Below are 15,761 nucleotides of genomic sequence, written 5' to 3' on the forward strand. Positions count from 1 at the left end.
TCAGAATAAGCTCCTTTTACCCTGTCTCTTAGGTTTGCGACTTTGCTGTTTTCAGAATTTAACTTAGAAATCTTTGCTTGTCTTGGTCTTTCACACACCAGTCTGCTTTTTAAACCCATTATATGGGAAATTTTCTGAACTGTCCTTAAGATCCTGTGAACTCTGGACATGTAATAGGATTCTTCAGTGCTTCAGGGCCTTTTCATTGAGTGAATCTTTGCTGAACACCTACTATGTGCCCGACATTATTTTGGCTCTGGGGAGGCAGTGGGGAACATGCTCAGTGTTGACCCCTCCCTGCCTTGTGGAGCTGGTCCTGGATGGGCTGCATGGGGCACCGTTGCGTGGGGCGTGCTCGAGGTGGAGACAGCTGTGAGCAGCTGCAGGCCAGGCAGTGGTGGGACCTCATCCGGGGGGTGCTGGCCTGGGCAGCACCATGACCCACCCGAGAAGGGCAATGGGGAAGGAAGGCAGGCAGTCAGGACCGCCAGACTGTTAGGGGTTAGGGGTTAGGCACAGGGCTGGGGCGGGTGCTGGGCAGACTGCAAAGGGTCAGACTGGCATATGGCGGCCAGCTGTCTAGTTGGTTATGCGGGGTCAGGGGTGGAGGGCAGGAGGATGGGAGAGCCCAGCTGGGGGAGATTTGAGGGCCCTGCCCATAGAGGAGCCACACCTGGGCCTTTGGCTTGGCCACCAGAGGCCTCCAGGGTTAAGAGCAGGGAGAGAATCCGGGCCTGTGCTCATATCTGTGGGCTCTGCAGATGTCTCCCGGGCACGGTCAGCAGAGGCGCTCCTCCAGTTCCCGCCTCTCTGCCTCCCACGCCCTCCTAGCTGAGAGTGAGGTGGTCCGGCCCCATGAAGGAGGCAGCAGGGCTTGTGGCCGGGGTCCACCAGGGCCGTCCCGGTTCCTGGGTGTTGCGCGCTCGTCTCCTTTCTGCTGTTCAGAAACCTTCAGGAGAGTGCTTCTGTTCCCTCCAGGTCGAGCTGTGTGCCAGGAATGGCCGGAAAGCTCAGGAGGCCCTGGTTAGGCTGGGGCATCACGGGATGTGTCCTCTAGCAGAGACTGGTGTGGGTGGGGGCAGAAACTGGTGAGAGAGGCCTGGGAGACAGGTGAGCCTGCAAGGCGTCCCAGAGTCAAGGAGGAGCTCTTTGGCAGGTCCTGGAGACCCTGGGTCACCCCACAGGCCCCTTTGCCTTCACTGGAACTTTCCAGTTAGCCAGGCCTCTCCTGGCCCCAGGACATAGCCCACGTGGGTCCTCACCTCTGCCCGGCTCAGCTCTTCCCCGCCCAGAATGCCCTCTGCCCCGCCACCCCCATCATCCCTGCTGCCCTGGCTGGACCCAGAGCTCCCATCTGCGAACTCCTCCAATCTAGCCCTGCCTGCCTGCTCACCCTGGGTTTCCAGCTCAGGACAGACCCCTGGGGAGGTGAGGGGCTCCCTCTGGGTACTCAGGAAGCATGTCCTGTTGTCCAGCTGGGCGGTGAGATGCAGGTCTGAGCCCCCACGCTGCACCACAGCTGCCTCCAGGCTCACATGCCCACTTGCCGAGCTCACCACACGGGGGCTTCGCCTTCTCTGGGATCTGTGGTGGGCCTGCGTTGGAGGGCTGAGAACAGCTCGCCCTTTCCGAGCTAGCACTCTGCCCACTTTCTCTTCACGCCCCGTCCTGGTGAGGCGGTGCCTGTGCAGCGCACGATCGGGTGCTCCCGCCTTGCGGTGCTTTCTTCCTGTGCCCAGACTGGCCATGCATGTGTTTGTGAAGGGCTGTGCTGGGCTTCCCGGGCCCGGGGTCTGAACCCGACTCCCACCAGGCACTGAGTAAACACATCCATCCAAACAAGGGAGGTGGAGCACGAAGCAGGGGAGATGGGCTGGGGCCCAGAATCTTCTGGGGATGTGGCTGTCAGCAGCTCCTGGACCTCTGACCATGTGGCAGGGGCTCATCCCCATCTCCCCAGGGCACTTGCTGCTGGGGCCCTCAGGCGGTCACAGGAGTTCTCCCAGGCGTGTTCTGGCCCTGCCCCATCCCTTTCCTCACCCATCTGCAGAGGGGAGTTACTGGCTAGGCAGGGGAGGTCAGCAGCTGCAGAAAAGGACAGGCTCCCACAAAAGAGGAGATGGGGGGAGCCTAGAGAGAGACAGGAGAACCCGGAGGCCCTGTTGTTAGTGACCGGACAGCAACAGGCGGACCCCTAGCGGCCTGGGCTGCTTTGTGGGCTCTGCGAATAAACCACGTAGACAATGTGAAATTGTTTCTTCCTTTCCGTCCTCGATGGACCACAATGGGATGAAAATGTTTCTGTCTGAAAGAATTGAGGTGAAATCAGTTTAGCACTTAGGTGATAACCCCTCAGCAGAAGGCCCCACGCATGCCCAGGCTGCCTTCGGTTCTCGGGCGCTGGTGGCTGTCCCCAGGGTCTGGGGGCCCTGGGGGGCCAGGATGCTGTTGTCCTCTGCTCCCGCCTGGAGACCACTGTCTCCTCCAAAGCTCTATAAACTGTCAGTAGTGCAGGCCCCTCAGAAGCCAATGAGGTTAATGGGCAGGTCAGCGTCAGGGGCTCACCCAGCCACCCCAGAACCCCTTGCTGTTGTTCCAGAACCTTCAGATTGCTTTCTCTGAAAGTGTGCCTGTGTGGATGTGCATGGGTGGGTGCCTGTGTGTGTGTGTGGGTGCCTGTGTGTGTGCCTGTGTGTGTGTGCCTGTGTGTGGGTGCCTGTGTGTGTGGAGTGCCTATGTGTGTGTGAGTGCCTGTGTGTGTGTGAGTGCCTGTGTGTGTGGGTGCCTGTGTGTGTGTGTGTGCCTGTGTGTGTGGGGGGTGCCTTTGTGTGGGAGGGTGCCTGTGGGTGAGATGCCTCTGTGTGTGTGGGTGCCTGTGTGTGTGGGTGCCTGTGTGTGTGTGGGTGCCTGTGTGTGTGTGGGGTACGTGTGTGTGTGGGGTACGTGTGTGGGGTGCATGTGTGTGTGTGGGGTGCCTGTGTGTGTGTGCCTGTGTGTGTGTGTGTGCCTGTGTGTATGTGGGTGCTTGTGTGTGGGGGGTACATGTGTGTGTGGGGTACATGTGTGTGGGGTGCATGTGTATGTAGGGGGGTGCCTGTGTGTGTTGGGGGGTGCCTGTGTGTGTGTGCCTGTGTGTGTGTGGGTGCCTGTGTGTGTGGGGTACATGTGTGTGGGGTGCATGTGTGTGTGTGTGGGGTGCCTGTGTGTGTGTGTGTGCCTGTGTGTGTGGGGTGCCTGTGTGTGTGGGGTACATGTGTGTGGGGTGCCTGTGTGTGTGTGGGGTGCCTGTGTGTGTGTGTGCCTATGTGTGTGTGTGCCTGTGTGTGGGGGGTACATGTGTGTGGGGTGCATGTGTGTGTAGGGGGGTGCCTGTGTGTGTTGGGGGGTGCCTGTGTGTGTTGGGGGGGTGCCTGTGTGTGTGTGGTGGGGTGGATGCTGACGGGAAGGCAGGGGACGAGGATGCTGGTTTTGTCTGAGAGATGTGGCTTAGCCCAGGAACGGTGATGTGGTCTGGTCTATACGTGCTCCGCCTTCTGTCATACTGCCTGCCATGCCTGTCGTACCTAATGTAGACCCTCTGGCCCAGAGCCCAGGGGAAGTGGGTGGGGCCATGGTAGGTAGAGGCGGGGCCCTGTCGAGGAACAGGGCTTCTGAGGCCACTCCAGACCTATGGGGCTGACCTGGGGTCCCGGTAGCTTGGGCGGGAGCCCCTTCCTGGGCTGGTGACAGAAGCGGAGGTGGCTCCCCTTTCAGCGAGGAGCAGCTGTGCAGAGGGAGGTGTGGCTGCCTTGGGGTGATTCCTCTGCTTGCTGGGGGTGTGGCTGGGCGCCTACCCCCCGCTCCTGCAGACTCCCCCACACTTTTGTTACGTGCACAGCTCCTGAGAAAAGCCTTCTAAGGAAGCGTGAGCTGCTGCGCATTCTGCAAGCAGCCATTGTGCATTTCTGAAACGTAGCGTGTGTCCAGTGCTGTGGGTTCTGCTCTCTGAACACTCTCGTGCGGGGAATGCTCATGTTCCTCCACAGAAAGGCAGAAGCAGAGCTGGCACAGTTCCTTCCCAGCTGGCAGCCCAACCCCAGACCCCAGAGCCATGGACCTAGCCTGGTGGCCCTGTGGGCATTGAGTTTGCAGTTCCTGGCAAGAAGCTTCCCCAGGTCTAATGGCGAAGCTTCCCCCAACCTAATGTTTCAGGGTTAGGACTCCTAGAGCCCATTAGGACGAGACCCTAGGTGGCCCATGCTGCATGATTTTGACAGCAGGGAAGCACTTTGGGATGAGCAGTTTACCCCTAAATCTCTAGAAAATTAACAGATGATTTTGCAGTGATCCCTAGGCTTTACAAATAGTTTTCTTTTTCTTTCCTCCTTCCTTTTTAGAGCCAGGATCCATCATGGTTCACTCGCTTTCTGGCTCTTTCATATATTTGGAGGGTGGGCAGAGCAGATCACGGAATACAGATAGCACTGAGAGGGCTTTAGGCGTGTGCCAGATCCCGCTGGCTGCCACCCAGTAAGCTGGTGCATGTGGAGGCTTAGAATAGAATCATTGGCAACTGTAATTAAGGTTGTGAACTGCACCACGATGCTAAAAAAAAAACAAATTCTCTGCAGCTGTTTTACTGACTGAGAAATTACCCCTATCGGCCGAAGTTTTATTCTTCTGATTTGGTAGAGGAAATAGTTTAAAAATGATCTCACAGCGTGATTTATGTAAACGGCGCTTCTTTCTTTGGATGAGACAATTGAGATAGAGTCTGAAACCCTGGCAAGCCACAGCTTCCTGCAGTGTCCTGTTGCCATGGGTTACGAAGGGAGCGAGAGGGAACTTCATCGGAAATGCCTTTAAACTTTTCTCACACGCACAAGCTGCGGTGTTGAATGGTGTGTCTTAGAGCCGGGTGCCTAGTGTGGCTCGGTGCCTTGCAATGAATTTGGGGAAAGAGTTGTCAAACGAAACGCATGTTTCTAATGACCAGCAGGTAAGTTGTTCCGGCTTTTTCTTTTCATTTAATCAGTGGTAAGAAAGCGTGGCACCCTGGTTATCCTGTTTTAGCGAGTGGCAGCTGTGGGACCTGCAAATGCTTGTAAGGATAAGCTTTGGAAATGTTTTTCATGTGTCTGCACCACAGCTCAAAGCGAGTGCTGCGGAGGCTCAGCCGAGGCTCTGGGACCGCAGCACGTCCCGGGCCCGACACACCCGGCCGCCGGCCTCAACCCCTCGGGAGCCCAAGCTGCCAGGTTTTAAGTCAGAACTTACAGAAAGCATCAGATGTTTTTCCTTTACCATGGTAATTCTCATAGATTTGAAAGATGTGAGTGAATTGATTTTGTTGAAATATTAATTTTAGGCTAGATAAATACATTAAAATCTTAGGCTCTTTAAATGATGGTAGCTTAACATTTCTAAATGTGATGAGTTGATTTGGGTAATGTGCATATAGATAGCTGCTATAGATCATATCGGTGATTACTATATGAGCTTATGAAGTTGAAGTTACTCTAAAATGGCTTTTTAAAAGATTTGAGATGAAATAAAAATAATTTCTATTTTCCTCTTATGGCTGTGTTGGTGCAAAGATAAAAATAAATTTAAATTATGTACAGAAGTCTTAGTACTTACTGGGCACTGATTTCGAATTCATTCTTTTCTGGGAATTGTATAATCTTAATGTTTCTCTAATATCTAATTAAAGTCTTCTGTAGAGAAGCGAAGGACAAACTACTAGTTTAGAGATGAGGGGCATGGAGGGGTTGGGAACAGGAAAATGAGCCGCGTCCTTCCTTTTAAGTGGGAAATAGACATGGGTCTGCCGGGCAGGGCCAGCATGAGCCTGATGAAATCAACCGGCTTTCTGTGCATGTGGAAAGCTGCTTGGAAGGTGAAGCTGCGTGAGGCTGGGGGAGCAGCTCTGGTCTTCTTCGGGGCGTGCCTGCCGCGGGCCGCTTTGGCGCAGGGGGAATGTGTTCCCGTAACCTCTGTTTCATATCCTGCATCGGAAAGTGAATTTTGGAGCTGTCGTGGGTTTAATGGGCCAGTTAATCAGTTAGCCATTTGTACTTATGTGTAGGCAGCGCTTTCATCTCAGTGTGTATCCAGGCAAGTTGTAGAAAATTTTGTTTTTTTATTCCGAGTAAAGTCATTAAAAACCTGCCTTTGTAAGTATCTGTTTACATGATTTGGACTTCCTTTTGAAGCTCTTGCAAATGCTTGCACTGGCAGATAAGTTGTTCACGGGAGTGTATTGGAATCTGGCTGATGTGGTCGTCAGGCATCAGAAGTGAGCGGCTCCCTCTCTCGCAGTCAGAGAGGCACGGTGGGTGGGTGGGCGTCTCTGCTGCAGCTCTGCCTGGCTGGGCCCTGGCCAGCAGACGAGGGGCTGGAAAGCCTCTGGGGTCGGCAGAATTGCTTCTCCTTCTAAGCCTCAGGTAGTTGTTCTAAAAAATGGGAGGGTCAGGGAATGCTGGGGTGCCGCCGTCCGTGTCCGCAGCAGCGCTGTTTTGGAGTTCCGTGTGTCTCCAGCTCCCCTCATCTTGAGGGGGAGGACGCCCCCGCCTTTCTAGGAGCTGTTGCCCAACTCCATTCAAAGAGCACGCGGGGGAGCTGCCGGGATTTCCACTTGGAGAGAATGGAGGCTCTGGCTGGCCAGATCAGTCGATGCCTGGTTCCCTGGCTTTGGCAGGCCGGGAAGATGCCCGTGCCCATCACCTAATCGGGGCACCTCCTCCTGTTTCATAAACCATGTGGCGTCAGGTGTTGCAGGCTCTGACGCTAGTTAGATGCTGAGAGGAGGCACGGAGACCCCAGCCCCAAAGAAATACGAATTGCCTGGAGGAAGAGAGCCCTCGTGGTCTGTCTGCGCACCCCTCCCAGGGTGCCCTGCTGTGGGGTGGCCGCTCTGGGCTGGGGGGCTGCTGCAGCCTTGGGCAGCCCAGCTTGAACCTCCCTGGCAGGCAGCAGCCGTTCAGTCAGCCTGTGGCTGTCACAGGGTCCTGGGTGGGACTTTCCGGGGCAGTTCCACCTCTCCTGTGAGTCGTGGGAACAAGTCCCCACTGCAAGTGCGTGCCCAGCTGAAGGCCCTGCTGGTGCACGGCTGGACGAGCATGACAGTTGTCGCGGAGCCGCCCGAGCTGTTGGCTTCCCCGATGTTCATCCTGTGCTCGAGCTAGGGGTTTGACTTTAGTCCTCAGCTGTCAGAGGCCGCCTGGGGTGCATCCACTCTGGCCCCCCCAGGTGTGCCCTGTGTGGCCGGCATGGAGGTGGCGGCGGCCATCAGGGTGTGGTTTTGTGATGTCTCAGGGTGTCCTTTCCTTCCTTCATGGAAAGAAGTTCTGCAGCGTCAGACACTTGGCAGAAACTTTGTTTCTCAAGGCAAAGCCCTTTAGAGACTTGGGAGCACGTGAGGTGCGGTGTAGATTTGTCTTCATTTCTCTCAGCATGGGGTTGTCTTCAGGCTGCCAGAGTGTGACAGAAAGAACTTTGTAGAGACCACAGGGCTTCTCTCCCCTTCGGGCATTGACGTTCTGTTTAATATTTTAAAAATCTTTAAAAAGGGTTGCACTGTTTAAAAACGTGGAATATTCTCTTGTAGGCAGTGTGGAGGCCATGGTCGCTGAGGAAGGGCAGGAGGGAGGAGGCGTGGGAGCTGGTGCAGCCTGCGGCCCGGCGTGGCTGCGGTCACACAGAGGATGCGGTGAGACCTGGCAGTGAGGCTCGAGGCAGACAGACGCTCATGCAGGGCAGAGGGCAGGACCCGTGTCGGAGCCTGGGGAAGTGAAAGGATAATGAGGAAGACGGAGTGTGGTCACGAGGGGGCGGTGGCTGCTGGCGACATGCAGCAGTCACTCTGGCTGCAGCCTTGGCCCCCATGCCATTTGACTGGAACCTTCCCTCTTCCCTCGCGAGTCTACCACGGGCGGGCCGGCTGGGCCAGGCTCCAGGGTCCCCCGACAGAGAGTCCCAGCCCCTGCGGGACCAGGTTGTGTTAGGGCCTGAGGCTGGTGGCAGTGGTGCATGGCTGATGGCCGCCGCAGGACACAAGAGGGTTTCGGGGACGTGCCTGGGCTGACGTGTCTGTGGACACCTCTGCTGGGTCATTTCTGAGTCTCTGTAGCATGAGCTTGGTGGGCCATCAGGGAAGGTGTTTGCATTTCACCGTGTCTCTTTTCCAGCCTGGATTAACCCAGTCTCTCTCATCAGTGTCACTGACTGCGTCTCTTAAATGGGCCTCGTGTGCCCATGCTCCTTTGGGACCCCGAAGTGCAGTGCTGACTGGTGCTGGGATTGCAGGGCGTGCACACCCTATGTGCTGTGGCTGTGTGCCTGGCCTCTGCCCGCCTGTGTCCTGCTGTGTCGGTCAGCTTACCTTTCGCCCCAGACCTCTGTGGCCCTGAGCCTGGTGCAGGAGTCTGTGCCGGTGAGCATCAGCGCGTCCCACTTCGGATGCTGGTTGCAGATTCTTCTCTCGTTTTCTGACACTCTGAGTCTTGTCATCTATATAAGGAAAGATCCAAGTATGTTTGAGAAAAACTGTTTTAATACATTTCTATTTTCACCTCTTCCTCCTTCTTTTCATTAAGAAATTGGACACCTTATGCTGTAAGCTGTCCGTCCATGTTACATAGTCAGAGGTGTATCCTTCTCGGGCCAAAAACCCCCAGCCCTTTCCCCTGGGTCCTGAGGAGGAAGGCAGCGAGCCCGCTTGGCGAGGCCCTTGAGCACTCAGCACCTTCTCCTACCATGTCCCACGCGGCTCTGTGAACGCAGGCATCCCTGTCTCCGTTGGGCGGATGTGGAGGCTGGTTGAGGTTCCTTGCAACGCTTGCCATCCTACGCATGATGCAGGGACCCCGGCCCTCCGCAGACAGCAGGAGCTGCCGAGCTCCGAGTGCTGGGCCAGCTTGCCTTGGGCTTCTGCAGCAGCGCCCTCCGGGTTCCCCTCCTCTCCTCCGACTCCACTGGCTTTTCACCACTGTCAGGTCTTCACGGGGGGAGGCCTGGGCTGGGCGGGGACCGGTCTCCTTCCCCCACCACCTTCCATGACAGGCTCGATTCGTCCCTCGCATGCTGCCCTCCCAGCCTGCCCCTGCAGCAGACACTTCTGCCCTGGGCCCCGGCCTCAGTGACAGGTCCACATCTTCTCACCATCTCTCCTCGGACATCCGGGAGGCCCCTCAGACTAAAGTACCAAACAAGACTTGGATTCTCCCCTCGCCTCCGGTGTACCCCTCCCTCAGTCTGCCACATCTCAGGAAGGGATGGCCCTGTCCTTTCTGCTTGAGCCCACACCCTCTGATACTCCACGTCAGCAAGCTCCTGGGCTCGGCCTTCAAAATCCCTGAGTTTACACTTTCTCACCCCCATTGCTGCAGCCTGCCCTCATCCCCATCTCTTGCCTGGAGCACCACAGAGCCTCCAGCTGCCCCTGCCCTGCCCTGTCCATGCACCTGCCAGAGTGAGCAGCGCCATCCTAGCCGCCCCTGCTCTTTGCCCCATGGCTTTCTGCCTTGGACTGGGCTCTGCGGGGCAGGGCTGCCAGTTTGGGGTTTGCATGTTTGTTTTGTACATCCAGCATCTCAGGATGGCTCGCCACGTCATGGGGGCTCAGCAGATGCTTTGCCAAGTGAGTGGGAGCGTTCTCGGCTTGCGTTTGCCATGCACCGCCTGTCCCTGTGGGCAGAGCAGTTCATAACCCCGTAACCAACCCATGGGTATGCCAGACACCGCCAAGGGGGCTGCCAGGAGGGGTTGGAGCTCAGGGGCGAGACTGAGGGAGACAGGAGGCTCAGAGACCAGGGTTTAGCTGCACGGGAGGTCATTTTGAGACAGTCGCTGAGTCTTGGTTCATATGAGGAAACGTTTCCCTGGGCGTGAACCTCCAGCCTCATCTTCAGCCCTCATCTCCAGCCCTCATCTCCAGCCTCATCTCCAGCCCTCATCTCCAGCCTCATCTCCAGCCCACATCTCCAGCCCTCATCTCCAGCCCTCATCTTCAGCCCCTCATCTCCAGCCCTCATTTCCAGCCTCATATCCAGCCCTCATCTCCAGCCTCATCTCCAGCCCTCATCTCCAGCACGGGATGAGCTCCTGGTGGCCAGCTGTGTTAGCGCCAGTCCCTGTCCAGAGCCTCTCAGCACAGCTGACTTTTACACTCATCTTTCCTTGCGGGGGGTTGGCACTGACACATTGGAAACCTGAGTCACGAATGTCGGCCTGGATGCCTGGCAGCCTGCCACCTGTCTGCGTGCTGGAGGGCCCTTGGCTTCTGAGACTGGACGAGCTGAGGAGGGCAAAGGCCTGTGTGGTGTTTGTCCCAACAGAGGGTTATGGTGTGACAAGGAGGAGCATCCCAAAGTCAGATGGCCCCTACTGCTGTCCCAGGAGGACACTACTTTGGGCTCAAAAGTTGTCAGAATATATTATCTTAGGCTCCGCCAAGGATATGAAATGAATATTAGCTGCTGCTGCTTTGAAAGATGCTGTCATTTTGGTTTTTGCCCTGGTTCAGTTCCTTCTGATTTTATTCAAGGTTGAAAAGCTCCTTGGAACACACACACACACACACACACACACTTTAAAGGGAGAAGCGCAGGTCTGTGTCTCAGCCCCAGGTGTGCTGCCCTCCTCGCAGACCGTGGTGGCTGCTCTGCCAGGCGAGGTTGCACGTGAGAGCTGGGCTGCAGTGAGGAGGGCACCATGCTGAGGAGTGGAGAGGGAGATGGAACAGGAAGGGACTGGGTCCCTCTGTGCAGGGGCCATCGAAGTCCTTGTGCTGCCACCCTCGGGGGAGACACGTTTCCTCCAAGACCCTGCTCACAGGCATGCACATGCACTGTATCCACACACGGACTTGCAGCTCAGAAGTGGGGTTCACGGACAGCAGGGGCCTGGAGACATGCCGCATGCTTCCCTTCCGTGTTGTTCTGTTTCATCCCATTTCATTTTTTAAAAAATGCTGCTCACAGACTCTGAATTGATTTGCCGGTCCCTTGGAGGGTCATGGCTGGGTCTGAAGACCCCTGTGCTGGTGGAGCAGAGAGCACCCCAGCATGCGGGAGTGTAGTGAGCCACTAAGCCAGGGCATCCTCTCCTGAACACTCGCTCTGTGCTGCACTCAGCCTTGCCCGCCTCAGAGACCCTCCCAGATGCATCTTTCCGAGGCCTCAGTCTCAGCCTCTGGTGTGGATGCTGTGCTCTTCTGCATTTAGTCCAGCAAGAGATTGCCTTGAAATATGAAGGATGAAATTTTAAAAGGTAAAACATATATTAGGTGCAATTGGATTGTTAAATTCTTTTTTTTTTTTTTTTTTTTTTGAGACAGGGTCTCACTCTGCCACCCAGGCTGGAGTGCAGTGATGTGATCACGGCTCACTGCAGCCTTGATTTTCTTCCAGCAGGAAGGGACTGGGTCCCTCTGTGCAGGAGCCATCAGAGTCCCAGCTACTTAGGGGGCTCAAGCGATCCTCCTGCCTCAGCCCCCCAAGTAGCTGGAGCTATAGGCACACACCACCACACCCAGCTAATTTTTGTATTTTTTGTAGTGGCAGTGTCTTGCCATGTTGCCCAGGCTGGTCTCGAACTCCTGAGCTCAAGTGGTCCTCCTTTCTAGGCCTCCTAAATTCTGGGATTACAGGCATGAGTCACGATGCCCAGCTGATTATTAAATTCTTAATTCATTTATTTATATTTCTTCTCTTTGTATTGAAAACATTTAGTGCATTTGAGCACCTTGCAGGCCTTTGGTCCCTTTTTGTAGGAACATCAAGTGGTGATTGAATAGTTTTTATGTTCAAGGTAGAGAATTTTGTCAGTGGCTGAAAATGAAAAATGTATATTACAGTATATTACTGTAAACCAATAGAATTTGGAAATTATGTGTTTTAATAATTCCTTTTGTCTAGTGTTACTAACAGAATAAACTTTAATAAAGGTTAGATTCCTCATGTGACACTATTCATATAAATAATTTAAAACTTTCAAAACATTAATTTCAAAATATCCGTGAATGTGGGTGGCCCAGACAGACTACCTGCAGAGGAGCAGTTGAGTCCTTGTCAGCTGAGCCGCCATGTTCAAGAGACCCACCGAGGAGCAGAGATTGTGTGGACTTAAGTTACATTTTAAAATACTTCGTCAGTTTCTTTAAAACAGAAATGTATTTACTTTAGTGTAAATTCCAATTCTGGAGGCGTGTTATAGAAATTTTTAGAGCTGTTTAATTACAGTATATGTTTAAATTGTAAGCACCGAAAAATGCTGACTTACTGGGGTCTTTTTCCATGGGTGGCTTTGTTTTTGTGGCTGTACTTTTTTTGTAAGTATAATGTGTATATATGGAAATTTGGGAAGAATCCAAGAAGTATAGGCCAATGAAAACAAGTTATTAATACAAATAGTACTGTATATGAGAGTACACATTAGGAATGCTGTGCTTTAATTCATAAACATGTTTACAGTGGTCCACATGTGCCAGGAGATGTGGGAATGGCTACCCCGAAGTCATGTGGAGAAATGGGGTCCTCATCGCACACCATACACAAACATCAGCTCACAAATGGATTAAAGACACTTAAGACCTGAAACCAAAATAACTCCCAGGAGAAAACACAGGGGAAAGCTCCATGACATCAGTTTCGCCAATGATTTTTTTTTGGACATGACACTAAAAGAACAAGCAACAAAACTAAAAGTAAACAGGTGGGATTACATTGAAGTAAAAAGTTTCTGCACAACAAAGGCAACAACCAACAGAATGAAAAACGAACCTGTGAATGGGAGAAAATACTTGCAAACTGTATATCCAGTAAGGGGTTAATATCCAAATACATAAGGAACTCGTACAACTCAGTGGCAAAAACCAAATAACCCAATTGAAAAATGGCAAAGAGCCATAGTAGACGTTTTTCCAGAGAAGCTCTACAGATGGCCAACAGGTATATGCAGAGGTCTCAGCATCACCCGTCACCAGAGAAATGCAGCCACAACAGTGAGCTGTCACTGCATGCCTGTAGAATGGCTGTTATCAGAAAGGCAAAAGATAACAAGTGTGGGTGAGGATAGGAGAAGAGGGAACCCTTGCACTGTTGGTGGGAATGTAAATTGTACAGCCATTGTGGAAAACAGCATGGAGGTTCCTTGAAAAATTAAATATGGAACTACCATATGATCCACTACTGGGTATATCTCCAGAGGAAATAAAATCAGTCTCTCATAGTTGTGCTCCCATGTTCATGGAAGTGTTAATCACAATAGCTAAGATATGAAAACCTAAGGGATAAAGGAAATGTGCTGTGTGTGTGTGTGTGTGTGTGTGTGTGTGTGTGTTTAGAGAGAGAATGAGAATAGCATATTCTGCCTTAAAGGAACTCCTGCCATTTGCAACAACATGGATGAAGCCAAACACGTGTGGCTTCACTTATATGTGGACTCTAAAAACATTGCATTCATGGACGCAGAGAGTAGATTGGTGCTTACCAGTGCCTGGTGGTAGTGGTGGAGAGATGTTGGACACAGGATACAGACTTCCAATTATAAGATGAATAAGTTCTAGAGACCTGATGTACAGCTTGGTGGTTGTAGTTAATAATGCTGCATTTATTGTATGCTTGAAATTTGCTAAGAGAGTAAATCTTAATTTGCTAAGAGAATAGATTCTCACCACACACAAAAAAGGCAACTAAGTGAGGTGGTGGAGGCACATGTTAATTCGCTTGATTGTGATAATCATATTACAGTGTACACATATATTAAAATATATCGCATACATTAAATAAAAATTTAATATTACCTGTTGTATTAGTCTGTTCTCGTGCTGCTATGAAGAAATACTTGAGACTGGGTAATTTTTAAAGGAAAGAGGTTTAATTAACTCACAGTTTCACATGGCTGGGGAGGCCTCAGGGAACTTACAATCATGATAGAAGGGGAAGCAACCATGTCCTTCTTCATATGGCAGTAGGAGAGAGAAGTGCCAAGCAAAAGGGGGAAAGCCCCTTATAAAACCATCAGCTGTCATGAGAACTCACTCACTATCACCAGGGGGTAACTGCCCCCATGATTCAATTACCTCCCACTGACTCCCTCCCATGACACATGGGGATTATGGGAACTACAATTCAAGATTAGGTTTGGGTGGTGACATAGCCAAACTGCATCGTTCCGCCCCTGACCCCTCCAAAATCTCATATCCTCATATTTTGAAACACAATCATGCCCTTCCAACAGTTCCCCCGAAGTCTTAACTCATTCTAGCATTAACTCAAAAGCCCAAGTCCAAAGTCTCATCTGAGACAAGGCAAGTCCCTTCTGTCTATGAGCCTGTAAAATCAAAAGCAAGTTAGTTACTTCCAGGATACAATGGGAGTACAGGTATTGGGTCTATATCCCCATTCCAAGTGGGAGAAATTGGCCATAACAAAGGGGCTGTAGGCCCCATGCAAGTCCAAAATGCAGTAGGGCAGTCATTAAACCAAAATGATCTCCTTTGACTCCCATGTCCAGCATCCAGGGCATGCTGATGCAAGAGGTGGGCTCCCACGGCCTTGGGCATCTCTGCCTCTTTGGCTTTGCGGGGTACACCTCCCCTCCCAGCTGCTTTCACGGGTTGGCATTGAGTATATGCAGCTTTTCCAGGTGCATGATGCAAGCTGTTGGTGGATCTACCATTTTGAGGTGTGGAGGAGGGTGGCCCTCTTCTCACAGCTCCACTAGGCAGTGTCCCAGTGGGAACTCTGTGTGGGGACTCTAACCCCACATTTCCCTTTCACACTGCCCTAGCAGATGCTCTGCATGAGGGCCCCACCCCTGCAGCTAACTTCTACTTGGACATCCAGGCATTTCCATGCATCCTCTGAAATCTAGGCAGAGGTTCCCAAACCTCAGTTCTTGACTTCTTTGCCCAATACCACATGTAAGCTGCCAAGGCTTGAGGCTTTCACCCTCTGAAGCAATGGCCTGAGCTCTACGTTAGCCCCTTTTATCCATGGCTGGAGCTGAAGCAGCTGGGATTCAGGGCACCATGTCCTGAGGTTGCATAGAGCAGGGAGGCCTTGGGTCCAGCCCAGGAAACAATTTTTCCCTCCTAGGCCTCCAGGCCTGTGATGAGAGGGGCTGCCCCAAAGGTCTCTGATGTGCCCTGGAGACATTTTCATCATTGTCTTAGTGATTAACATTTGGCTCCTTATTACTTGTGCAAATTTATGCAGCAGGCTTGAATTTCTCCCCAGAAAATTTTTTCTTCTTTTCTATCACATCATCAGGCTGCAAATTTTTCAAACTTTTATGTTCTGCTTCCTCTTGAATGCTTTGCTGCTTAGAAATTTCTTCTGCATGACACCCTAAATCATCTCTCTTAAGTTCAAAGTTCCACAGATATCTAGGGCAGGGACAAAGTGCCATCAGTCTCTTTGCTAAAGCGTAGCAGGAGTGACCATTACTCTACTTCCCAACAAGTTCCTCATCTCTGTCTGAGACCACCTCAGCCTGGACTTCGTTGTCCATATCACTGTCAGCATTTTGGTCAAAGCCATTCAACAGATCTCTAGGAAGTTCAAACTTTCACACATATTTCTGTCTTCTTCTGAGCCCTCCAAACAGTTCCAACCTCTGCCTGTTACCCAGTTCCAAAGTCACTTGCACATTTTCAGGTATCTTTACGGCAGCACCCTACTTCTGGTAGCAATTTACTGTATTAGTCTGTTATCATGCTGCTATGAAGAAATACCTGGGACTGGGTAATTTATAAAGGAAATGGGTTTAATTGACTC

At 52.3% G+C, this 15,761-nt stretch overlaps 1 protein-coding gene across 5 annotated transcripts in view; it reads left to right on the forward strand.

Annotated features, from left to right (window-relative positions):
- Positions 1-15,761, forward strand: part of RGS12 (regulator of G protein signaling 12) — a 148,109-nt gene that overhangs the window by 73,278 nt on the left and 59,070 nt on the right. Inside the window, exon 1 of one of the 5 annotated variants that reach the window (XM_055384417.2) lies at positions 4,591-4,978. The exons of the other annotated variants lie outside the window; for them this stretch is intronic. Within the exon in view, the coding sequence (XP_055240392.2) occupies positions 4,925-4,978 (54 nt within the window). The 5' untranslated portion in view covers positions 4,591-4,924. Of the gene's footprint in view, positions 1-4,590; positions 4,979-15,761 lie in introns of those variants that run through there. 5 annotated transcript variants of the gene reach the window in all.

The sequence above is a fragment of the Gorilla gorilla genome, chromosome 3 (genome assembly GCF_029281585.2).
Source record: "Gorilla gorilla gorilla isolate KB3781 chromosome 3, NHGRI_mGorGor1-v2.1_pri, whole genome shotgun sequence".
In the NCBI taxonomy this organism is placed as follows: Eukaryota; Metazoa; Chordata; class Mammalia; order Primates; family Hominidae; genus Gorilla; species Gorilla gorilla.